Source organism: Sinocyclocheilus grahami, unplaced genomic scaffold (assembly GCF_001515645.1).
Source record: "Sinocyclocheilus grahami isolate Dianchi unplaced genomic scaffold, SAMN03320097.WGS_v1.1 scaffold876.1, whole genome shotgun sequence".
NCBI lineage: Eukaryota > Metazoa > Chordata > Actinopteri > Cypriniformes > Cyprinidae > Sinocyclocheilus > Sinocyclocheilus grahami.
Genome location: NW_015506055.1, coordinates 561,659 through 587,470, shown reverse-complemented (window position 1 = coordinate 587,470; position 25,812 = coordinate 561,659). Strand labels below are relative to the sequence as shown.

Here is a 25,812-nt window from a genome sequence, read left to right as displayed (position 1 = left end):
CCAAGCGCAGCTTTTTTCTTTTGGGGAATATGCCCAATACTATTGGAGCAATCGACTGCACACATGTGCATATACAAGCACCTCGTGAGAATGAATGGGAGTTTATAAACAGAAAGGGGAGGCACAGCATCAATGTCCAACTTGTGTGTGATGCTGACCTCATCATCACCAACTGCGTTGTCAAGTGGCCTGGGTCTGTCCATGATGCACGCATCCTGAGGGAGAGCGCTCTATATAGAGACCTCCAAACCAACCGACCAGATGGCGTAATATTAGGAGACAGTGCCTACCCACTCCACAAACAAATAAAATTAAAACCTTATGAATAAATAGGATATCTTGTAAGATACTGCATGATCCAAATATAGTATTATTTGATACATTTTTAAAGTTTTCATTACATTTTGGCCATGAAATCCACGCTGAATCCACCCTTCTGATGGGATCAGTTTAATCCAGATTTTTTGGATCAAAGTGATCCAAATCCTACAAAAAATTCTAAAAAAAAAACAAACTAAAGGTTTGATCCGGATCAAAACCAAGATTGGATTACGTGATCTAATCTGATTATGTAATCCGATTTTTCTTTTGAAAAACACATTTTCAAGATTTGATCAAATCCGTTATCCAAAATCCTAGTGGATTACTTTTGAAAAACCGGGCCCTGAAGATGAAATTTTAGCAGCCATGTCTTTACATAATCCTTCAGAAATCATTAAAATATGCTGTTTTGGTGTTCAAGAGACATTTACTATTATTATTATCAAATGCTGAAAACTGTTGAGCTGGAAACGGTAATAGTTTTTTCAGAATTCTTTGATTCATTGAAAGTACATAAGAACAGCATATATTCTAAACAGAAATCTATATAAATGATTTTAATGTGTCCTTGCTGAATAAAAGCATTCATTTCTTTATTAAAAATAAAAATCTTACTGACCCCAAACTAAAAAGTCTATATATTGGAGATATGGAGTGTTTGATGTGTACTGGGAGTTTACCTCATAAATTATGAACTGTTGTTTAAGGTCACCCTCGGTGCCGCTGCTAGTCATGTGTTTCTGGACGATGCCTTCCATTCCTAGCTGCTCCAAGCAATCGGTCATGTCATAAAATGAGTCCTGATCGGGAAGCGCAGACAGAGTCTGGGAAGCAAGAGGGATAAATACACATCAAGGACATTTAGGCTCAACATTGTGCTGATGTGCATCACGGTTGTAGATTTGGGTGTGCAATCTGTGGTTTACCTTGTTGATGAGGGTCATGGTGTAGATGAGCAGCTCTGTGTCTGATCCATTCTTCTCTGACAGGATCTCTGTTAGATACGCCCAAGGCTTTACATCTGAAAAAGATAACATAAACCTTAAGCTCTCTCTCTATAAAAAGTTACTGTGAGGATAATGACAGAAAAAAGGAATGAACGGCACATGATGGATTCAGTGTCAGTATTATGAGAGAATGTTTAAATGTGTTTAACCTCTCTTGCCATCCACAATGCTGACAGCTTGAATAAGCAGTGGACTGTTGGACTCAGTGTACTCCACAAACACTATCAGCAACTTCAGAGCCGTCTTCACAACCAGCCGAGACTGAAGAGAAAGGGAATGAGAAAAATAGGCTATAAAGAGGCAGCATTTACCATCCTCTTACAGAAGATGGCAGGATCAAACCTCAATGAGGCTGAGTATATTTCTAACGTAATCATACGATCTAACGATACAGTAATTTACCACTAGTATTCGGTGTTTGTTGTAAGAAACAGTCTGGTTCAGGTTTTATTTCTGATAGTTACTTGATTACCCTGCCATTCTCATTTTCACTTCCTCTTTAATTTCATGCAGAAGGATATGACCTCAAACTGACACCTGAATGATGACTGAATCCATTACAGTAAAAAGTGTACAAACCTCATGTCAACAGATTCACACTAACTTTGCAATAAGAAACTTCCAAAACTATACATACATATTTTAAACTTATAAAGATGCAAACTCAGCAAGAGCAATGGCCCAAACTTGAAATGGTTGCACAACAGCACCAGCCAGTTTATTATGGCCATTTTAATATCAGTAACTAGTAATAAACATTTCTGTGGTAGATTTGGCAAACTATAGTAGTAATATTTAGCTTTAATAATTATAAGTGAAGGCTGCGAGTAAAGATCAAAATACTTGAATTTGCTCCAGATTCACACCTACATCTCTGCACTAGCTTGGACCTTTCTGGCCAACCTTTTTTATCTAATTTTACATTGCCTTAAGTTGAACTGACTGTTTTGCTGAACTGCATTACTTTTCTTTTTCTTCCCTTTTTTATTTTATTTACACATTTGGCAGCCACTTTAATCCAAAGCGACTTCGATGTGTCTAGCACTATGCTGTTCTGTTTGAGCTATAAAAAAAGCATTTGTAAGTTGCTTTGGATAATTTAGCAGACAAGCATTTGCTCAATGAGTTAATGTACAGTAAATGTAATCCAGCCCTCAGGAACCAAATGGTTATCACATTCAATTAACTTTTGAACATGGATCTATTGACTCTTAATCAGCTGGCATGATGCGGTATTAAAATGTCAAGGTGCATTAATACACAGCCACTGATGGAACAGTGTACTAATACTATATTGTGGTCGGTGCTTACAGATGCTGTGGTGTGTGTGTTGCTGTCACTCACCAGGCTGCCAGTCAGTGTGTACAGCCACTGTACTGTCTCATTGTGGTTCACAACACCGTTCATTCCGTCCACAAACAGCATGATCTGACTGAGAGCTGGGAACAGGACAGCAGAGTTTACTGTGCCGGCATATCCTTAAGGATCTAGTGATTTGTCTTAAAGCTTTCCTGTTTGCTGGTCTAATTCCAGCCAGTATAAACTTCCTGTTACAGATGGCCTACTTAGCCAAAAATGTGCAAAATCCTTTGTGCTATTTGAGGTCTGCATGCAAGATATGTGGTGTTCATGAATAATAAATACACCATATTAGACTGCATTTTGAAACTCTGATAGATATACACACACATCAAGTCATCATGTCAATGATGATTAGTGAAAGAACTATCAATAACCCTGCTAACAATGTTAAACGTTTTAATGGAGGCATGCATGAATTATTTTGTAGTAGTTCTGCATATGTTTCAGTAAAGACGTGATGTTGAGCACAAACCTCTGAGAATGTAGTTCTGGTAGTTATGATCTGCCTCAGCACCCACTTTAATGAAACACGTCAGACCCTCGGAGATCACAAACTCTGGAACCAAGTCCTTATCATCCTGTTCAAAATAAAACACAATTAAGATCTGCTTCTGTGTACAACTGCATACAGTTTTATGAACTACAGTTCAAGTAGTTTGAGGTCAGCATTGATATGGGTGTATATGGGTGCACCATTAGTGTAAAGATGGATTGTATCAGTATAGCTGTGTCCTATTATGAGACACTTCCTCAAGATTTAATTTTGTGCTTAATTTTCCTCGCAATTTAGACTAAATTCAGAATCCAATGTAATAACAGTACATTATCTGGAAGAGATAAAGCCTGTCACTCAGGGGGGGATAATTCTCAGGGGGGGGGACTGGAGGGGATTCTGATTGTCAAATGTCAAAACTTTATAATGCTCATACAGAGAATCGGATCTTTGGATTAACATCACGTCAATTCACCCATTTCTCCCAAAAATACATAAAAGTAAGTCACCTTTGAATTCCCTCAACACTAGGAGAAGAACAGCGTGAACTTTATGTTTAACAACACAACCTTTATGTTAATAAAACACATTGTCAGATTTTAATTAAAAGGATTATTAGGCTATTGCAGCTTTCCTTAGACACCAGTGTATTTAACGAACTCACAAATCCATGCATTTAACAAATGTCTTTATTGCTAGTAATGAATTTAAATGTCTGAAACCTAAAATACATTTTATGTGGTTTAAAACACTGAATTATTGTGATATAGTCTATGAAAAGCACTGAGTGCGTCTCTGGCTCAGTGTCAGACAAAGCGCGAAAACACGTTTGAATTTATCAGTAATGTTCTAAATACACCAGTGATTGTCTGCATCGAACGGTAATCATCGGGGTTCCGAGGGGTTGGAGGGGTAGGTCATTCAGATCATTGCAGGGGGCTTCAGAACCTGTCTGTAACATCTCATCGTCCTTATCCAACTCACTCACATATAGCTTTTTCTCTCTTAAAAACCTGTTGAGTGTTTTTCATGATCTTACCTGAAAGAGTTGCTTTAATGAGAACAAGGACCGCCGAAGCTCAGGACCATGGGAATTATACAACTTCTCTATAAGAGGGAGAAAGGGGGGAAACTGGTTATTTATCAGTCAACTGACAAGGGCATCAGTAATTGTATCTAGGAGGCAAAGATTGTTATTATTGCAGTGACACATTCTCAAAGTGAACTTAAATGCACCATATCAAGATACCTACTGACATAAAGATTGACCTTCACAGTATGACTAAGGCATAGTATCTGATTCAGTGTAACTCACTCAGCAAGCTAGATCCTACCAGTACAATTTGTGTGGTGGTAAACACAAGCAAACCTTTTGCATTGATAAAAACAAGGCATCATTAGGCATCGGATCTTAGGAATTCTCTAACTGGCTTATCATTCAGAATCAGAGGAAATAAGGGGTGGTGTCACTGACTACCTGTAAACAGTCATTCCTGTCATATAAATGCCTTTCACATGTTCAGCACTTGACTGACAGGTTAGTCATGACGCATTCAAGTAAAACCATACACACCTTTAGAGTTTTATTTTTCTCTCTTAAAAACCTGTTGAGTGTTTTTCATGATCTTACCTGAAAGAGTTGCTTTAATGAGAACAAGGACCGCCGAAGCTCAGGACCATGGGAATTATACAACTTCTCTATAAGAGGGTGAAAGGGGGGAAACTGGTTATTTATCAGTCAACTGACAAGGGCATCAGTAATTGTATCTAGGAGGCAAAGATTGTTATTATTGCAGTGACACATTCTCAAAGTGAACTTAAACGCACCATATCAAGATACCTACTGACATAAAGATTGACCTTCACAGTATGACTAAGGCACAGTATCTGATTCAGTGTAACTCACTCAGCAAGCTAGATCCTACCAGTACAATTTGTGTGGTGGTAAACACAAGCAAACCTTTTGCATTGATAAAAACAAGGCATCATTAGGCATCGGATCTTAGGAATTCTCTAACTGGCTTATCATTCAGAATCAGAGGAAATGAGGGGTGGTGGTCACTGACTACCTGTAAACAGTCATTCCTGTCATATAAATGCCTTTCACATGTTCAGCACTTGACTGACAGGATAGTCATGACGCATTCAAGTAAAACCATTACACACCTTTAGAGTTTTATTTTCTCTAAGCATTTACACTTGTTGTACTCCGTACCAGTCAAAAGACACACCTACTCATTCTTTACCATTTTTCACATCTTAGAGCAACTACATATACATCAAAACTGCAAAAACACAAATGGAAGCATGGGAATACTACGAAAACCAAAACTCTTAGATATAATATATTTCAGATTTTATTTATTTCCATATATTTTAGAAAAAAGCTGTGCCTACACATTCTCTCAACCAGCTTCAAGAGAAATCCTTCATTTCTTTCACTATGTGGAACAACTAATCCATTAAAAAGGTGTGTGAAATTAAATTTTTTGTTTTGTAAAGACCTTCATAGGCACAATTTACGTCTACAAATGCAAAAAAACTGTTAATAATAAAGATCCATTTATGCAAGGTCTTTAATATCATGATATCTTTAATAAACATGTATGCATCTAAATTCTGACTGGTTCTGTACATTATAAATAACATAGAAAGAAAGAGGAAGTACATCCATCACTAAGGTGGTGTAAATTACAACATTAAAGCTCACACACACATTCATGCTCAGATCTTTCAAGTCCAGCTGGTTAGCCTGTGCCTACTGTGAGAATTGAAAGAAACTGGCACGGCAGACACATGATCTTTCTCAAATAGCTAATGCAAGTTGATACACTCACGCAATGTGTGCTACAAACAGCCTCTCTTCTACTTTCAGACTGATTCACCATCTTTTGCCAACTGTTTATTTGGAAAATTTGCAGAGATGCTTAATAAACAGTCATTCCTCAATGCCTGGGAATAGCATCATTTGAAAACAAGCGTTTGCAATGCAACTAAACTTTAAACCTGCTGGTTCAAAAGGTCTAAAGCCGGGCTCACACTACATAATCGTAACCGATTATGAAATTTGGTTGCAGCACACACAAGAAGACTCAGCTAACAGTGTCTTGCACACATAAAGGTATTAAGGCTCTAATTTGTGTTAAATTCATATGTTAATATTAATACGCATTACTAAACTTTTAAAGCTTTCTCAACTTGGCAGATGTTTATCCCACAATATCTGGCATGAATAATGATTTCAAAAGAACACCGAGATCATCTTGATTTACAAAACCAGACTGGTCATGAACAGTGAATATTTGTACATTATGTACCCAAGTTAATGTCCCACGAGAATTGAATATCATTGGCCACTGGATCCCTTGATGTTACGTCATGAAGCACGTCAAATGAGAAGTTTCTGGCTTTTAGCAAATACATGGGTTTCTAATAATGATTTGTTTTGGTGATCTGTTTTGACAACGAAAAGACCAAAAGTCTTTCACTATATTATGATGTGTTCTGTTGTAGTTACTATCCCTGTGTATGTGTATATGCGTGCATGTGCATTTAAATACGCAAAGGAGACCGAGTGAAATATAGAGATTGCAAATAAAGGGGTACAGACAGACACACTGGATCCCTTGATGTTACGTCATGAAGCACGTCAAATGAGAAGCTTCTGGCTTTTAGCAAATACATGGGTTTCTAATAATGATTTGTTTTGGTGATCTGTTTTGACAACGAAAAGACCAAAAGTCTTTCACTATATTATGATGTGTTCTGTTGTAGTTACTATCCCTGTGTGTGTATATGCGTGCGTGTGCATTTAAATACGCAAAGGAGACCGAGTGAAATATAGAGATTGCAAATAAAGGGGTACAGACAGACAAGAGGGAGGGGTGTGTGTGTGTGTGTGTGTGTGTGTTTTCAGCCAGGCATCTGAGCTCAGTGGTAAAGTCCATGACAGCATGGAGAATGATGTGGTCCACCACAGACATCTGCTTGCTACTGATAATGTTACACACACACACACACACACACACACACAAAGTTCAGTGTCAAAGGAACACAGACATTATGATGGCCAAAAACACATCTGCTCACACAAACTATACATTCGATGATGTGGTCCACCACAGACATCTGCTTGCTACTCACACACACACACACACACACACACACACACACACACAAAGTTCAGTGTCAAAGGAACACAGACATTATGATGGCCAAAAACACATTTGCTCACACAAACTATACATTCACAAATAACATTCATGACAAACACATGAAAATGTTGTTTTGCTGCTGCTTGGAAGGATGTCACAACAAGCAGCCAGGATGTCATATGCCACACACACACAAGCACACAGGTAAGGAAGTATAGTTTCATGGAGAGAGAGTGTGGCACACACATTTAAAACAATTCCCTCAACATCTCACTTAGACAAATATATACTTAACACATTCTTTGCATGCAAGCATATAGCTTTTCAATAAATTATATTCAACCTCTTATTATACAGGCTAATAGATCTGCCAAGAATTTTACTGTCAGCAAATGTGGTACCATAAACCGGTCTTTTCGGTCTAAAACCGTACATCACTGGGGCTGAACGTTCCCCTAGATACCCACAGTTGTGTTCATGAGAGAAGAATGAAGCAAAGAAAAGAAGAAGGCATGTGGGCAAGAGATTATGAAAGTGAGATAGAAAACAAAACAGGGATATTCTAAAAGTAGGATATCACACACAAACATGTAACCACCAAAGGATCTTTAAATTCCTCTGATGCCCTTATGTGAAGGGTAAACCAACAGAGACTAGACCAAACAAACTAACACATTAAAGTGAACTGAGATCTTTTCTCCAAACTCATTTGTTACACAAGCAAGTCATGTGCACTTCATATCCTACATAAACAGTAATGCAAAGCACACAAATGATTGACATATGTTAGACAGCTCTGCTATTGCTGCTTTTCCTAACCTCATATACTGTAACCTGTCAAGCCCAGTCATACAACAATAGCTACTGTTAAATCGCATCATAAAGCAGAACTATGGGAAGCCTCAAAACACTGAGTTTTTTTAGGGACTTCTTGCATTTTAGACAACTGATTACACATTGATTCTTACTCAAGAAAAAAAAAAGGTCATTATTAAAAATGGAATATTATTTAATAATTTAACATCATTAAAATGTCATTATTATCATCATGTCATTATTAATTACTGTCTACAGAAAGAAAACAAGGCAATGGCACAGTTTAATAATTTATACAGTATTGGTTCAAACCTTTGAAGGAAAGGATCGCTCTAGGTTCATCTGAGGGTAAGCGAGTGGCAAAACCAAATATGACAGAGGGGACACAGAATCCTTGAGAGAAACTGTGACTTGGCACATTCTTCATGTCACACTGAATGAGATTATTCACACATGGCCTCTGCCTCCGTTTCTGCATTCACTGCTCCAACTCAAGACAAGATATTTGCTATGCATCTAAGATTTGACAAAAATAAGTGATTCGGTATAACTGACCTTCACACCACAGAATCAGTTCAAGAACAACGTTTAAAAGGAAGTGTTAGGATAAACCGTAATACCTATACTGCACAACATATCAGAGTACTAACTGTGTTAGTGATCACATCTGATTTAAGCAATTGTCAGCCTGTCGAAAGAGTATGTGTAAAAGCTATGAGATCAGCACCATGGGAAGAATTCCAGATATGTTTTATTAGTCAGGCTGCAGTCCTGCAGTACTGTGACAAAGGGCGCTTCAGAAGTCAAGCCCATTGCATGAGGGCTCCAATACAGGAATCCATTATGGGCAGGAAACGGAAACGTGGGAAGAGTGACACAAAGGAAGGGTAACAGACATCACTCTGAAAACACAACCGTCTGAAAACACAGTACTACTAATTTAGATCAGCTGGATCAGACATTTACAAAGACTATGACATAAACTGATTAACCACCACAGGGTCTACAATGACAACTTCATGAATCAGTCTTGTGTTGAGCAGAACAGACAGATCTCAACAGTTATGTAGTTCATAATCGCTGATCAATCAGAGGAAAACAATCAAACACCTAGTGCTTCATGTAACTACATCATATTATGGACTGCATTAACTTCTACTGAAAGGCCTTCTTTGGCATTTCAAGTTTTTACAATCTTTTTAAATCAGGCTGAGAACTTTTTCATTTGTTAGAACATGAACACAGAACTCAAAATGTGAATATAGCATAACAAATGATCTCTACAGGTTACTGCTGGCTTGACATTTGAATGAAGCTAACCACTACAGCATTTCTTGCCAAACACATCAGTGTTATTCTCAGTGGCAGCCTGGCAAGACTATGGAAATATACTTCTACCTCAGTTAACCCCTATTTCTCAGGGCCTGTTCCTCTGAAAGCTGATATGCTGTGAGTTCCTAATACTGTTCTAAGAAATTAAGAATAGATAGTGATGTAGGCAACCAAACAGCATATTGCTTTAAAGCGAGAAAGACACAACACTGCAAGAGACTCTTTGTATTCTTGAATGTTCTGTTTTAACATGAATGGGACTGTAAACTAATGCCTAACATCTGAAAAAGCTTCCACCCTAGAGCAGGGAAATGGTTAACACTTGCAGGTCAAAACAATGGCTATACAGAAATGCTCTGTTTGTCATGTTCACACATGCCATCCTAACTGCAGTTAACAAAAACTCCTGCTCCATGCCCATATGGACATAAGAACTGCACATTGGTACACAATCACTAAAATGACAGGGGATAGTCCCTGAGGACAGTTTAATGTGCCTGTGAAGACTGGATAAGAGTCCCTTTTAGCAGTGCCACAACAAAAGTTTATAGGTTTGACATTTAATATAGGTCAGATTGCGCTTTCGGTTACCTGATTGCAGCACATCTAAAGACAGATCATGTACAGCCTTATAAGGACAAACTAGAAAAACACTCTCTCTTTTCTGATCTGCATCAATAGAAAGCACGCACGGAGCAGGTTGCCAAAACGAGTAATCTAAATTATTCCCAGAATCCAGAAGACCATGTTCAAGACATCATCAACAGTAAATGAGGCCATGATCACTTAAAAAAAAAAAAAAAGACCACAAACAAAACTATGCTTAGCCCAATGAGAAACATTTGTTACGGGACAACCTAAATTCATAGGATTAAACTTAAAACTTAAACTGCACCATGGGATGGTTTATTATGATTAAATGTGAACAGCTTGAAAAAACGATCACCTCTTACTGATTCCTTTAGCCATTTCCTCTGTCACATTATCAGCATCAAGTGTTAAGCTTAAGCTAAGAGAGTGCTCTAATAAGTAATTTGTGCACGGATATCTTTGCCTACAAGCCAGAGAGTTGTGCTGTTGTTGGGTATCTGCATCCACTTAAATTCACATGAACAGATTATCATCACTCAGTCTTCTGTAACTTCAAGCCCCACTTATTGTAGTAGGGATCTTGGCCTCTGTTCTGTAGAGTAACAACATACATGCCCTAAGACCAATGGATGAGACGCTAACACCTAATGACTTCAAACTGATGCCAGGTGTGAGTAGACATAAAACACACAAGAAAGTTGCACTCATGACCTAAGATCACATCATAAAAATAACTACTAACTTAGTCTGGGGGCTAAACATTTCTGTGTGTCCATAATGTTCTACACTCTAAAAAAAAATGGGTTGTTTTGACCCAGCGGTTGAGTTCAAAACAACCTAACCGCTGGGTCAAAACAACCCAATAGCTGGGTTTGTCCCTTTTTAACCCAGCATTTTTTAGAGTGTAGTCTCTTACAAAAAAAATAAAATAAAAATACCACACACACAAAAAAAAAAAAAAGTGCAGCTGCTAATGTTGAGCCAAGAGCACCACAGCATGAAATAATTCTGTCACTGTTGCCATAACATTAATTTGGTGATAAGGATTGACCCCATTACTGAACTAGTAACAACAGCCAAGTGTGCCTGGCATCTTACACAAAGCAAGGGGGGAAAAGAGAAGTACAAATATCTCTATTGTTTAAAGATAAGCTTAAACACTGTTAAAATGTCTTGAGAACCTTTCGAAAATGATTGATTTTCAGTTTTACGTAATTTGCTTGAAGGTTCCATGTTTGTAGGCTTTACTTCTAAAATGCAAACAAAATATTGTACATGCATATTCATTTCTGCATTTGGCAGACATTCTATCCAAAGTGACTTTTGGACTTTTCCCTGGATATCCAACCCATTACCTTGATGTTTTGCTAACATGCAAATTGGATTAAGTATGGACTAAGCATAATTTGCCTTTTTTTTTTTTTGGCTTTACCGGCAGGTCATTAGGCTTGTGAATGATACTTATCCACTGCATTTCCCCTTTTCTGCAGACCCAAATTGTTCCCGGGATAAGGAGAGGTGTAGACATCTTACACACAGTCATAATACATATAATATTTCAGATTACTACATTTATTTTTTATTCCAAATGTGAAATAAAAAAAATTTACTATTCAAGTTCACGTAGCAGGACTTTGCATATGTATATCTTATATTTATATTGCACTTCATGTTTGTACAATACTTGTATGTTTATAAATGTCCAATAATTTATGTTAGTGGTTACTGGAGGATTTTGCAGAATAAGAATTTTATTGTATGTTGTAACAGACCGTTTAAACGTATATGATGATAAACTCTTGAACTTGAACACAACGCTAGCTACTAAGCTCCAGGTAGACAAACACCTACAAAAATATCTTACATTAGCCAAAATGCCCTCTAATGTGTTTTAACCATTTGGGCACATGCTTCCACTTACTCACACATCAAAGATGGTATGGTAAATTGCTGGTCCATGACAAATAATTTAGGTGTCCTGTAAAATTATGAATAATGAATAAATAAAATAAAAAAAAAATCAAAATTAAATGATTTATAAAAAAAGATAAAAGGGCCCTATTTTAACGATCTAAGCTAATAGTCTAAAGCGCACGGCGCAATTGCACTTAAGGCGTGTCTGAATCCACTTTTGCTAGTTTAAGGACGGGAAAAATGGTCTGCGCGCCTGGCGCATGGTCTAAAAGGGTTGTCCCTATTCTCTTAATGAGTAATGGGTGTGTTTTGGGTGTAACATGCAATAAACCAATCATAATACTGAGAGAGAAATTGATACATTTGTGACAGAAAAATGCATAAAAAAAGGATGGAACCCGGTGGCTGTTTATGGTATAACGCCTAAACAAAATTGCATAGGAACCTCAATTTTTTTATATCAACTTCAAATTTGGAACACAACTTTAGACATATGGCTATAATTTGATAGCAATTTTGGATTAAAACATTTTATAAAATATTTATTTTATATAAAATAATACAGTACATTTTCTTTACAGTAAATGTAAACTTCTATAACTTTTTTTATGCTTTCATTTTTTGAAATGATTTCACTTCTGCAATAATCCGCAGATTGTCGTCTTTAAAAAGAGACCAATGAAAGGGGGGGGGGGGGACAGTTAAGAGGTTAACACTATTATTAGTGCTACATGTGCGATCTGTGTAGTTGGACAAATGCATGCAAACTTTGATGGACACAGACACAGGATTTCCTGGGGTAATGACTCCACCGGACTCATTCCAGCCAAAGCCCGATTCAGACTTGACCTCAGCACATATTTGCAATAGAGTATGACACCAGCAACTGAGTATTATGGGAGATTATCTTTAGGTATGAAAACTTGTGATCCAAATGAGTCACCAAGGGTATGAGGAGTCCCCAGAGAAATGCCAACACAGGTATGTGAAGCGCTTCTGTGGTGAGCGTGATGCTTTCGATAGAGTCTGTCAGGTGGACGAGGAATACAAGACATGAAAAGATATCACAGAGAGATCAGGCTGTAATGCTCATAAACGACTTGGGCACAGAGGGAAAGAAGAAAGAGATATGGAGCTAAAATTGGATTTGCAGCATCATGAAAAAATGTTTTAGGGTTTTGCAGACTTAGGTAACTCACAGTCCATGTATTGGCACATCAGCTCTTGATTAGCCTGAAGGGGGAAAATAAAATAAAATAATAATAACTGAATGTGGAACATAGAGTACTTACTGGCATATAGCATTGTGTCACTACACAAACCCCCTTTATAAATAGACTCCAATAGGATCATTAGGATGTTTGGGGCCTCATCCCTGTGGACCAAATATTGGCAGCCATGCTCAGAAAACCATCTTAGAGCAATGGATAGTGGAAAATTCAAAGAGTTTGGGGTGAATAACATTTCAATTCAACCAAAAAAAAAAAAAAAAAAGACATCCAATTGTGACTATACATACATTAGCATTGAATTAATAAATTTATGAGCTGCTACAGTGAAGCAAATTCAATAGAAAGGACATTTGGAATAGATGCCAATGGTATTGGTAAAGTAGATTATAGCCCCAGATTACAACCTCGTCTTTCAGAGCATTTCATCACACACTATGCACAGAGAGCCAACAAGTCTGAACACGAGCAGCTGACATAAAGGAATCAGAGACAGGCTTAGAGGTTGCCTTTGATATCAGGGTTCCCACACCTTTTGACATTCATTTCCCTAGAAAAATAATTGTTCACCCAAACATTGAAAATCATTAATTCGCCCTCATGCGGTTTCAAACCTGTATAACTTATTTTCTTCTGCTGTATATAAAATATGTTGTAACTTGTTTTTTTCATATGGGTCAAAACACAATATTTGAAGCCACCGACTTTTCAATTTGTGGGGAAAAGAAGACATCTTTTGAGGTCCACAGAAGAAAGCCATAGATCATTTTTGGGTTCTCTATCCCTTATAAGGACAATAAAAAGGTAGATTCATATATACAAAAGGTATATTTAAAGATTTTCAGCCCTGGAAATTCCCCAGATTTGCCATTACTGTGGGAATTGAAGCAGATCAGCCAACAAAAGTTTACTAAGATCCAGAAGTCACTTTGCTTCTTCTGTGAGCTGGAGAGGGTTAAATATGTAAGCTGTTGATGGAAGAAGATATTTTAAAGGCATTTAAGAGGGTTAACAGTGTGCAGGGTGGCATTAAATATAAAAATAAACTCAGCTGTCCTGTTTTGGCACAATGTTGTACACTTCAAGGTTTGAAATACCACTTACATAAAATGTTTGTGACTATTAAAACTACGACCTGTGGTTCACATCATGTGTCTGTGTGAGGGAGAGAGGCCTGTAGAGGTGTTAGAGAATCTATGCTAATGACAGATGAATGGGTGGCTTTGTGAAAATTTGAACAGTATGTGCTGCTGCCCAGCCTCACATAAACAGAAGGAAAAAGAAGCCCGAGGCCTTAGGGATGACCTATCTGCAGCATGGCATTTCCTGTTGGCCAATTTAAATGACACTGTTCCTCCTACACAGAATTACTTGGAAACACTGAAAATTGCCAAAGCATTTTTTGCGCTTAATGACTATTTTATATGCACTTTCTCAAAAGTGATTAATTTGACTGATTTTATTTAAATTGAAAGTTAAGCATAGGAGATTTGACAGCTAATCATTGCTTTTAATTTGCATAGACATCAAAATCCATTCAATTACCAATGTTTTGTTGGTTCAATACTACTACCCTCGTAATTGGCCCTTTGGTTAGGTGAGGGGGCGTTAGATATTATTTGTTAAATATAACAAAAAGTTGTGTGTCTGATTGGTCCAAATGCTACAGAGGCCACATGACAGTTAACTCAGGCCCCACGGTCTCCTTCTTTTAGGATGCCATTGACACCAGCTTACCAACGCTACTCAAGCTCCGAGCAGTGGTTGCGTCACCACAGTGGTCTGCAACTTCAAACGCCACAGCGACATAGAGTTGCTGAAGAGACTCAGTCACGCCGCCCTTTTCCCCACCACCAAGGAGGGCCACGTCTGCAACCCCCCCATAGGTCCAAAGGGCAGCAACCCTAAACCCTGAAGTTCCTGGGCTGGCAGTTGGCTGTTTCACTGCACAACACCTTCTTTTCTGGGAAAATTCAACATCTGACCCCTGGGTTCTGATGACTCTGAACAAGGGATACAGTCTGCAGTTCCGACGCCACCCTCCAAGGTTTTCAGGAATTCTTCCAACAGTCGTCAAAGATTCAACCAGTTTAATGGCCCTTTCCATTGAAATTTGTTCGCGGTTGTTGAAAGGAGCTATAAAGAAAGTGCCCCTTCTCAGACAGAGAGACCATTTTTATTCAACTTACTTCCTCAAAAAAGGATGGCGGTTTTCGTCCAGTTTTGGATCTGCGACGCCTCAATGTGTTCCTAAAGTGTCTTCCCTTTCGAATGTTGTGCACAGTCAACGTTCTTCGATCTGTGATGAAAGGAGACTGGTTTGTGAGTGTAGACTTGAGGGATGCTTACTCCCATGTTCCTAAGAAGTTCCTAAGATTCAGCTTTCATGGTCAGGTCTATCAGTTCAGAGTCCTGCCATTCTGGCTATCTCTGGCTCCTCGTGTTTTTACGAGATGCCTGTCTTCTCTTTGGTCCAAGGGCATGAGGATTCTGCCCTATTTATTGGCTTCTCTGTGCCCCAACAAGAGTGCATGCTCTACAGAATACAGAAGCTGGGCCTTACTATGAATGACACAAAAAGTCATTTAGTTCCAGAGCAGACCATAACATTCATAGGAATAATGCTCAATTCTGTCACAATGTCTGCTACACTGTCTCACACTCGGACAGACAGTATTTTTCATTTACTGACTAATTTCCGCCTGGGAGCAAGGATACCTTATGGTGTCCTTCTACAACTAATAGGGATGTTGGCTGCTGCCGCGTCTGTGATTCCCTTAGGGTTTCTACACCTCAGGCCCCTTTAGAGGTGGAGCAACAGCCAAGGGCTAAACTCAACGAGACATCGTTATCACATGATTGTTGCCTCTCCTGCTTGTGACCGAGCACTGAAACCCTGGAAACGGGTAACATTTCTGAGGGCTGAAGTGCCACTAGGGGTGGTGCCTTCTCGTCAAGAAGTGATCACAACCGATGCTTCGCAAACATGATGGGGGGCAACATGGAACCAGAGGGGAATTGGTGGTCACTGGTCAGCAAAGGAGGCCTTAGAACATATCAACGTTCTAGAACTGAAGGCAGTGTATCTAGCACTACAACACTTCCTACCATATCTGTTAGGCCGTCATGTGCTTGTCCGGTCCGACAACACGTTGATAGTCTTTCATTTGAATCACCAGGGTGGTACCAGGTCTCTTGCATCTTTACAGCTAACCTGCAAGATCCTCAGATGGTCTCAGGGTCGACTGGCTTCATTAAAGGCAGTGTATTTCCCAGGATCGGACAATCAAATGGCAGATGCTCTGTCCAGAGATCTACTGCTTCTGGGCGAATGGAGGCTTCACCCAGATGTGGTGCAGCTGATTTGGCAACAGTTCGGCAAGGCAGAGGTCAATCTATTTGCCTCTGAGCTAACCACGCATTGCCGTTGGTGTTTTGCGAGGACCAAGACATCCAGCCCTTTGGGAAAGGATGCATTAGCTCACAAGTGGCTGAACTGCCTATTGTACAATTTCCCTCCTTTTCTACTTCTATGGGAGACCCTACATCGAATATTCCTGTCCAAACACAGGGTGCTTTTAGTGGTACCTCATTGGCCAGCCAGACCATGGTTTCCTCTTCTCTTGAGTCTGTTACAGGGAAAATCGTGGCAGCTTCCCATCAGACGGAACCTGCTTTCTCAGCTGAACGGCCGTGTTTAGCGCCCAGATCAAGCTCATCTTCAGCTTTGGGTTTGGCCAGTGAGTCCACTTCTAAGTTAGCTGATTGTGAGCCAGCAGTACCAAACACTATTGGTGACACTAGGGCTCCTTCAACACGACAGCTTTATGCTGCTTGGTGGAAGATTTTCTCTTCTTGGTGTGGGGATCAAGGACTTCATATTTCATTTCATTGTACGGTGCCGAAAGTATTGAGTTTTTTGCAGCATCTGTTAGATGACAACAAGGCGGCGTCTACCTTAAAGGTTTATGTTGCTGCCATATCTACTTATCATGCCCCGGTTGATGGTGCATCCTTGGGGTCTCACAACCTTGTATGTAGATTTCTGAAGGGAGCAAGGCATCTAAAGCCTGTTCGTTCTACTCCCTTTCCTGTTTGAGACTTGCCACTTGTTCTAGAGTTTCTTTGCACACCGCAACTTGAACCATTGGAAGTTGTGGATATTAAGTGGTTGTCCTTAAAGATATCTTTCCTGTTAGTCATTGCTTCTGCTAAACGCATTTGTGAGCTTCATGCCCTGTCAGTGAGTGTACCATGTTTACGCTGGTTAACAGAGGATTCTGGGGTCATTCTTCGGTCTAATCCAGCCTTCCTCCCTAAGGTCTTGTTGCCACAATTTGTGAATCAGTCTATTCATTTGATTGCTTTTCACCCTCCTCTTTCTCCTTTCGATGCAGGCGGGGGAAGGTCTCATCTTCTCTGTCCTGCAAGAGCTTTGAGGTGCTTCATCATCTACTTGCTATGTTAAGTCTACGGTTCCTTTTAGACATATCAGTTATTTGTCTGTTATGGTGAGGTACGCAAGGGCACCCCCTTGTCTAAGCAAAGATTATCACGTTGGATTGTTGAGGTGATAAAGCTAGCATATAGTAATTCTAACCAGCCTTTACTTGTCACTCTACTAGGGCCGTCTCTTCATCTTGGGCCGCCTTACGGGGAGTTTCCTTAGCGGAAGTCTGTGCAGCGGCTACCTGGTCCTCTCCCCGGGTTATGTATGTAACTGTGGTTCTGTGAATTCCGGATGGCCGCCAGAGTTCCTTGTCATCAAGCTGGGCATCGAGCTGCTGTGGTTTTTATCCTTGCATCTCAGTCGACGTTATGACGTGACTTTGTTGTTATTTTTCTCTACCTATCTAGCTGATGCAGCGATTATCCACTAGTGCTTAGCACCGCCTCTGGCGGTCATCCGGAATTCACAGAATCACAGTTACATATGTAACTAGCGTTTCCATTTCATGCAAATATTTTTTTATGTAGTTTTACAAAACTGAAGTCAGACCATTCTGTTTTTGCTTCAAATTTCTAAATTATACTAATTTAGATAAAAAAATGCTCATGTTGAATGTATGCAGCACCTTTGTTTGAACCATGATTAAAATGCAGTGGTTGTCTCTAATTTTAAATGGAAAGAGCACAGACAAAGTCTTTTGTTTATATGAAGATATTTCTTTTATTTGTGTTACTTATTTATTTGATTTGGGGTTTGTTTTAAAATTTCAATTTAGTTTTGTTATTTACATTTACATTTAGTTATTTAGCACTAGCAGACGCTTTTATCCAAAGCGACTTACAAATGAGGACAATAGAAGCAATCAAAACCAACAAAAGTGCATCAATATGGACAGCACCTGAGTTAAATATATGAGTGTCACAGCAAAGGGTCTGAATACTTAGGACCATGTGATATTTCAGTTTTTCTTTTTTAATAAATCTGCAAAAATGTCAACAATTCTGTGTTTTTCTGTCAATATGGGGTGTTGTGTGTACATTAATGAGGAAAAAAAAATAACTTAAATGATTTTAGCAAATGGCTGTAATATAACAAAGACTGAAAAATTTAAGGGGGTCTGAATACTTTCCGTACCCACTGTATATTATAAGCTATATTAGTATATTACCATAGTGTTATATTTCAGTTTCACAAAGAAACATGCAGCATTTTGTCCAAGCAATAAAAAAAACGACACATTTAGTTTATAATTTGTCTTATATCTCATTAAAAAAAAAAAATTTTAAAAAAGAATCAAATCGAATCGTGAAATCAAAATCGTGAATCGAATCGCGAGTTGAGTGAATCATTATATCTTTAGATATAATATCCCTATATTAAAACTTGGTTTGCCATTAAAAAAAGTTTTTTTATGATTCATATGACAATAAGTCAAAGGATGCAGCATCAGCTTATTTCTAAAACAACAGGAAAACAGAAGGCGATAAATGCCATCTAAAACAGGGATAGAGACTGTGGTTGTTATCAAAGTTTACAGAAGCACTTATTTGAGCCACAATGTGTACATTAGATATTGCAGTATAAATTGCAAAGCCAGTAGTCTTTTTTCCCTGAATGGATATATATACATATTTTACACACTCCTTCAGTACTCGGGAAGTAACTCAGCAGATTCTTTAATTTCCATAAATTATGTCTGCAGCAGAGAGCAACAGAGGACACACTTGATACTGAATGGAAAGGAACACAGTGTTCTCATACAGAAAATGATTGAACTTGCTGGATATCAGGAAGAACAAAGCGATATAAAAAAAGCCCAAAAAGTTCAATTCACACTTAAAATGTGAATTGTGCAATTGGGGAAAAGCAAGCTATGATTCAGCTAAGAACAAATTAAAAAACGTCACTGGAGGAGGAGCACGTAAACCCTAAAGACCTATTAATATGCATAGTTACAATAAAAGATCATGCATTATTTTGAAGACAGGGCAACTTAATGTAAAATTAACCACTTCACTAGACATGGATATTAGCTAAGTGACAAGCGTTCCAGTTCCAACAGATAAAATAATAAACAGCCATGACTAATATCAATGGCTTCACTAAAATGCTGGATCTCAGTAAAATCAGCCAATATTTTTACTTGTATCTGATTGGCTGGGCCAGCTGGCACTGACAGCATCAATAGAGCGCTGGTGGCTCATGTTCAAGAGCCAAAGTCATGTGACCATGCAGTCACAGCGAGCACTGGAACGGAGCCTGGCCACTTGTTTGTAACAAATGAGTGAAAGTGCGAGCATAGTTTGACTTAATTAATAACAGTATGCCAGACAATACCTCTGTGGGGGTTGATTGCTGTGCTCTTTGATTCAAACTGATCCAAATGCGATTACATTTCAAGAAAGAGAAAAAAACAAAAAACATACTGCCAATATTTTCATTTTTTCATGCATTTCAAGTGGTCAATATAGAGGAAAATATCTCAGATCTGAAAAGAGCAACACCACGCAGAGACACAAAGAAAGTAAACATTCCACATGACATTCCTGACAACACAATTACAAGGACTCAGCATTACCTCAATTACTACAAGACAGTAGTTCAGAAATAAACTACTGTGCAAAACTACTAAATCATTATCTATTGTGCATGACCACATAAGCAGCACCAAAGATTCAGCACACCATCAGAGGTGTGTATCACAGTGACCCAGAAACCCCAGGGCTGGACCGGTCTGTCCTGTCTTGAGGTATGTTATTCCCTTTGTGTCACTCGAACACACACACACACAAAAACCAACATCCATTCAAACATTTCCCATCAGTAGAAAAATACATCAGCATAATATAATGCAAGACATCCATTCACAGACAGGATGGAGGAGAGACAGGTGTTCATTCATAGTGTATACACAGAGGGTATCACTAGGTTTCCATAGTCCTCATTTCCACCTTCTCATCTGTTCTCTATATGTCACACAATACGAATGAAAATGACAGCTAATCACAGGGGCGTGACTAGGCCCTGGCAAGTTGTGGCAACATTTTAAAAGCCGCAAATAAACAACAACAAAAACTATAATAATTTAAATAAATAATAAAAATAAATTTAGTTAAATAAAGTGAACAATTAAATGTTTATATCATCACATGAAATTGTGTATACCTGAAACTTGCAGTGCAGATGGACATGTTGATTATAAATGGAGTGTTCTGGTTTGGTCATATTGATGGGGTGCCATTCATTCTGCACTTTCTAAATATGTGGAGAGGAAACCCTCACAAAGGTAACTTTGTAACTAAACCCTGGACATCAGAAATTAGATTTTATTTTAGCCATTTAGATATGCTATTTGAGTATTAACGTTTTTCTAAGTATATACATTTGTGAAGGGGATTATGCATTTAACAGGACTGGAAAGAAGTTTTGGACACATCTGGTGCCAAAACTGGACCATGGACTTAGTCTTTGTTATTAGCATAATCTAGTCAAGCTACTTTGGCTTGGTCATTAAAGAGAGTAATGGGAGATGTTTTGTCCTTAACTTATATTTATCAAGTCTAGCTGAACCAAAAACTAACTGAAGGAGAGTGAAGAATATCTGGACTGTTATTGTTATCTTTCACCATTTTAATTCACTCAACAACAGCTTAATGGTCAGAGTAGCTGCACAAGAGTTGTTTACAGGGGTCATGAACTGAGAAATCAAAACTTTTGACATATAAGAGGTCAATGTAAGTTTCAGAACAAAAGTTTTACAAAAGATCCTGTAACTTTCAGAACTCAAAACTTTCTTGTCAGTCTAAAAACAGCTTACATTGAAGCCAATCTGCTAAAACAACAGTTTGTGGAATGTACAACTCTATTATGTAATAGTATGGCTAAACACCGCCTCCGCAGAATAAGATCAACGCCTGCTTCCACATCGCTGCCCGTTTAGCCAGGCCATTGATTCGAGCATGTAGTGTTGATGAGATGCAGGTCTACACAGAAACCAAACGATAAAGATGGCTCTGAAGACAACACGATGCTGTGCAGTGCCAAGTTGTGGAAAAACACAGTTTTTGCATTGCCTTCCTTCTGATCCCAACGTCAGGAAAGTGAATGAACTTTATTTTTTAATAAAGATACAGACCGCACTTTCACGTCATTTCATTTTACCATGGATTTGTTTACAAACAAGGCACAATTGGACACAGAATTTTCAAAGACATTGAAACTAAAAGACAATGCTGTGCCGGCTTTATTAGATCCAACAGTAATGTCACAACACAAGTGTGTCACTACTGCTTTGTCTGTTAAACAGATCGTTTGATATGTACGAAGTATTTATGCATTTTTAACCTTAACCACAGCAGCGTCCATCTGTGAAGGCTGTAGGCTATCAAACACGCACAATTGTTAGCCAATCATAGCAGTGGGCGCTTACTGCTGAGTCGACAATCCGCCACGCCTATTCAAACATAGAGTTCTGATGAGGGGGGTTAAAACAGAACAGAAAATAGCCTATTACTTCTAAATTATGTTTTTTTTAAATAAAAATCTTGATAACATTACAAGTGGACCTCAGAGAACAGCACAAAATAAAAACGAAGGCAGTTCAGTCCATGACTTGAACCAATTGTAGTTTAACTATTAAAGGTGCACCAAGCGATTTTTGCCAAACGATGTCGATATTTGACAGCACCAAAACAAACGCCCATAGCCCAACAGGACTTTGCCCCTATTTTGAAATCTCCGCCCCACGCGTACGTACACAACCATGGCAAAGACAATCGCAGAAACAAGTGAAGATGACACACAGCATATTCAAACAAAAGCCAACACGGATAAGTTGTGTGAAACAAAGCAAAATCAATGTTATGCACCTATCAAGAAGAAAAAACAACACAACCTCGGTGTCCGATTCCAGGCCTTCCCGCTTCTTGAGTTCTCACCACCGCTGGAAATCTGCTTCGATATTTACGCTGGTCCTACCTCTTGCCTGATCGTAACCCTTATTTTTAATGTTTTGTTTCTCTGATATTTTCCTCTTTTTTTATCCGTAATCTCTCTCTATCTATAGTCGATCTGCTAATATCCGTCCTGTGCACTCAAATTGAGCGTGCTCTTCTCTCTATCATTACAAGATACGCCCCCATACTGCTGATTGGCTACAAGTGTGTTTTGGGACTCAGTCCGACACTGTGGTCAAAAGCGTTTTTTCAAATATTGCTTAGTGCACCTTTAAGTGGGGAACTCTTATGTTCATTACTTTAACAGATCCATGTTACAATGAAAGGCCAGCTGAACCTGAAGTTGTCACTGAGGATTATGAGGATATAGTTGGAAAGTTCCCAACTGAGGGGAAAAAACTATACAGGGATAATACCATTTCAGCATTTTTGGAGAACGTGGTCCATTTTTGCCTTCTCCAAGACAAACTAAACCAACAGCCAGAATGGAAAGCCAGGAATGACGTACTTGCCACCTCAGCAATACAGATACAAATGTTTATGAAATAAGCATGCAAATCAGTCATATGCTCATCATAGAGTATTACAGTGCGTACACTCTTACCTAGGATGGAATGAACCCGTACTGAGAGCTGCGTACGGAGAATCAAGATGGGCTTTTTGCCTTTTCTGTAGAAAAGAAAATTTGAGAATTAAGATATCACACATCAAACCCAGTAACTTCATTCAGAAACACAGTTTGTGCTTATTATTATTCTAGGAGAATTCTGTTCACTTGAATTCTTTCCTTACTTTAATGATAAGACAGATGGAGTAAAATACATTTAAAGAATACTGTAAATTTGTTATTATTACAGACACACTACACTGAAGGCAGATTGGAGACGGAGTCAGAAAGAGAGAATATGGGTCGGTAGGGATTAAGGTATGGAAAGAGAGAGTAAACAGGCATGGAAACTATGCATCAAGGGTTTTCGTAGCTAAAAAATTTACTAATCCATGGCTTATGCTTTCTTCACGATGTTCTGTGTGGTTCATACACCCAGTCACAAAGACACAGACATTCTTACACACACCCCAATTTTGTCTTCTATTTTCCAAGTGCTGCTGTTTCAAATGACGCGTTTCCTCTTGCCAATCTCGGCGAACCTGAAGGAGCTCCAGCTGTGGCTACATTTTTGCCGGCTTACAAATACACACCATGTATGCTTTAAACACACACACACCCACAAACACAGAAACACTGAGCCCTTAGAAAAATGAGACCACCCATTTAAAATGCTTTAGAATGAGAAATGATGGCATTTCCACTGGCATGGAGCTGCTAGTTCTCCTTCAACAAAGTCTCTTATGCTTACCAAGGCTGCATTTATATGACTCAAAATACAGTAAAATGATATTCAAATAGAACAGTTGTTTGTTTTTTAAGTTTTCTATTTCATTATATATTTTTTCTTTATATATTTTGGCAAAGCTGAATTTTCAGCAGCCAAATTTTCAGTCTTCAAACATTTCATCTTTTAATCAATATTAAAAACAGTTGAGCTGCTTAATATTTTTGTGGAAATGGCTAAACATTTTTTTCAGGTTTCTTTGGTGAACCGAAAGTTAAAATATAAAAAATATAAACTTTTTGTAACAGTATAAATGACTGTCACTTTTGATTAATTTAATGTCTCCTTGCTAACTTGTATTAATTTTGCTCTTTACAAATACAGTACTCTGCTGGGTTTTAAAGTGGTTCTCCAGAGCACGGCTGAACAAATCTGGAAAAAAAACAGCCCGAGTATAAGTAGTATTACAGATCCAAAGTTATGCAGTCCTTCAATTTGAGCTGACTCAGAATTCTAGATCTGTGGTTCAGTGTTTCAGCTCTATTCGGTGTATTCTGAGACTGTCAGTCTAAGCTGTGGTCAGCACACTCACTGAAACGCTGGCTCTGCCTGTGTGAAATTACTCATGTCTTTTGGTGGGTCCAACGACTGTGCGTTACTAAGCAACACTAATAAATGATTTAGTGAAACTGATACCGGTAATTAGGTAATGCTGAACAGGGGTCACAGACCTTCCACATAAAAGTTTGGCAAGTTTTCAACAGTATAAATTAGGGATGTAACGATTCACTCAACTCACGATTCGATTCAATTCACGATTATAATATTTTTTTTTAACAAAATGAGATTTAAGACACATTATAAATTAAATGTGTCCTTATATTATTGCTTGGACAAAATGCTGCACATTTCTTTGTGAAATTGAAATATAATACTATAATAATATACTAATATAGCACTTGCATATTACTGCTCTTTTGTTGGTTTTGATTGCTTCTATTGTCCTCATTTGTAAATCGCTTTGGATAAAAGTGTCTGCTAAATTACAAAATTTAAATATAATGTAAATGTAAATAAAACTAAATTGAAATTTTAAAACAAGCCCCAAATCAAATAAATAAGTAACACATACAAAGATGCTGCATACATGCAACATGAGCAGTTTTTAAACTAAATTAGATTGTATAGTTTCGAAATTTGAAGCAAAAACAGAATGGTTTGACTTCAGTTTTGTGAAACTATAAATAAAAATATCTGCATGAAACAGCAAAGTTGAATGAGATGCAGATTCACTCTCTGCCAGCAGGTGGCGCTTTAAGCGTTTCTTGGTTTCCGCTGTAAACAAAGCAGCGCTGAACTTATGAACTTTAAAGGGGTCATATGATGCTTTTTTTAAAGATCATAATTTTGTGTATTTGGTGTAACAGAATATGTTGACATGCTTTAATGTTCAAAAAACACATTATTTTTCAAATACTGTACGTTATTGTAGGTCCTCTATGCCCTGCCTCTCTCTCTCCGATAAGTGCAGTCTGCTCTGATTGGCCAGCTGACCCAGTGCATTGTGATTGGCCGAACACCGCAAGCACTCTTTACCATAATCGCGAGCTTCATCTTTCAAAATAAATGTAAAGACAGAGCCCGAAAGGGGAACAGAGTCGCATGACAGACACGGCGATGAATATGTGTTTGCAGTACACAAGCCACGGTTAAGACACCTGACTCCACTGTGATGTGTCTCTCTCTCTCTCTCTCTCTCTCACACACACACAAAAAAGATTCCTAAATGCATCTACTTTCGGAAGGCCAAATAAAGTGCTTTTGCTTTCGCCTAGAAACACACAGCGTCTCCCT

At 38.4% G+C, this 25,812-nt stretch overlaps 1 protein-coding gene across 1 annotated transcript in view; it reads right to left on the bottom strand.

Moving 5' to 3' along the window:
- LOC107563482 (FH1/FH2 domain-containing protein 1-like) overlaps nt 1–25,812 on the bottom strand; it is a 55,538-nt gene that overhangs the window by 22,506 nt on the left and 7,220 nt on the right. The window contains exons 3-9 of the mRNA XM_016248370.1: nt 23,229–23,293; nt 4,814–4,881; nt 3,163–3,268; nt 2,673–2,767; nt 1,478–1,589; nt 1,248–1,342; nt 1,002–1,145 (exon numbers count right to left, since the gene is read on the bottom strand). Coding sequence (XP_016103856.1) covers nt 1,002–1,145; nt 1,248–1,342; nt 1,478–1,589; nt 2,673–2,767; nt 3,163–3,268; nt 4,814–4,881; nt 23,229–23,293 — 685 coding nt within the window. The remainder of the gene's footprint in view (nt 1–1,001; nt 1,146–1,247; nt 1,343–1,477; nt 1,590–2,672; nt 2,768–3,162; nt 3,269–4,813; nt 4,882–23,228; nt 23,294–25,812) is intronic.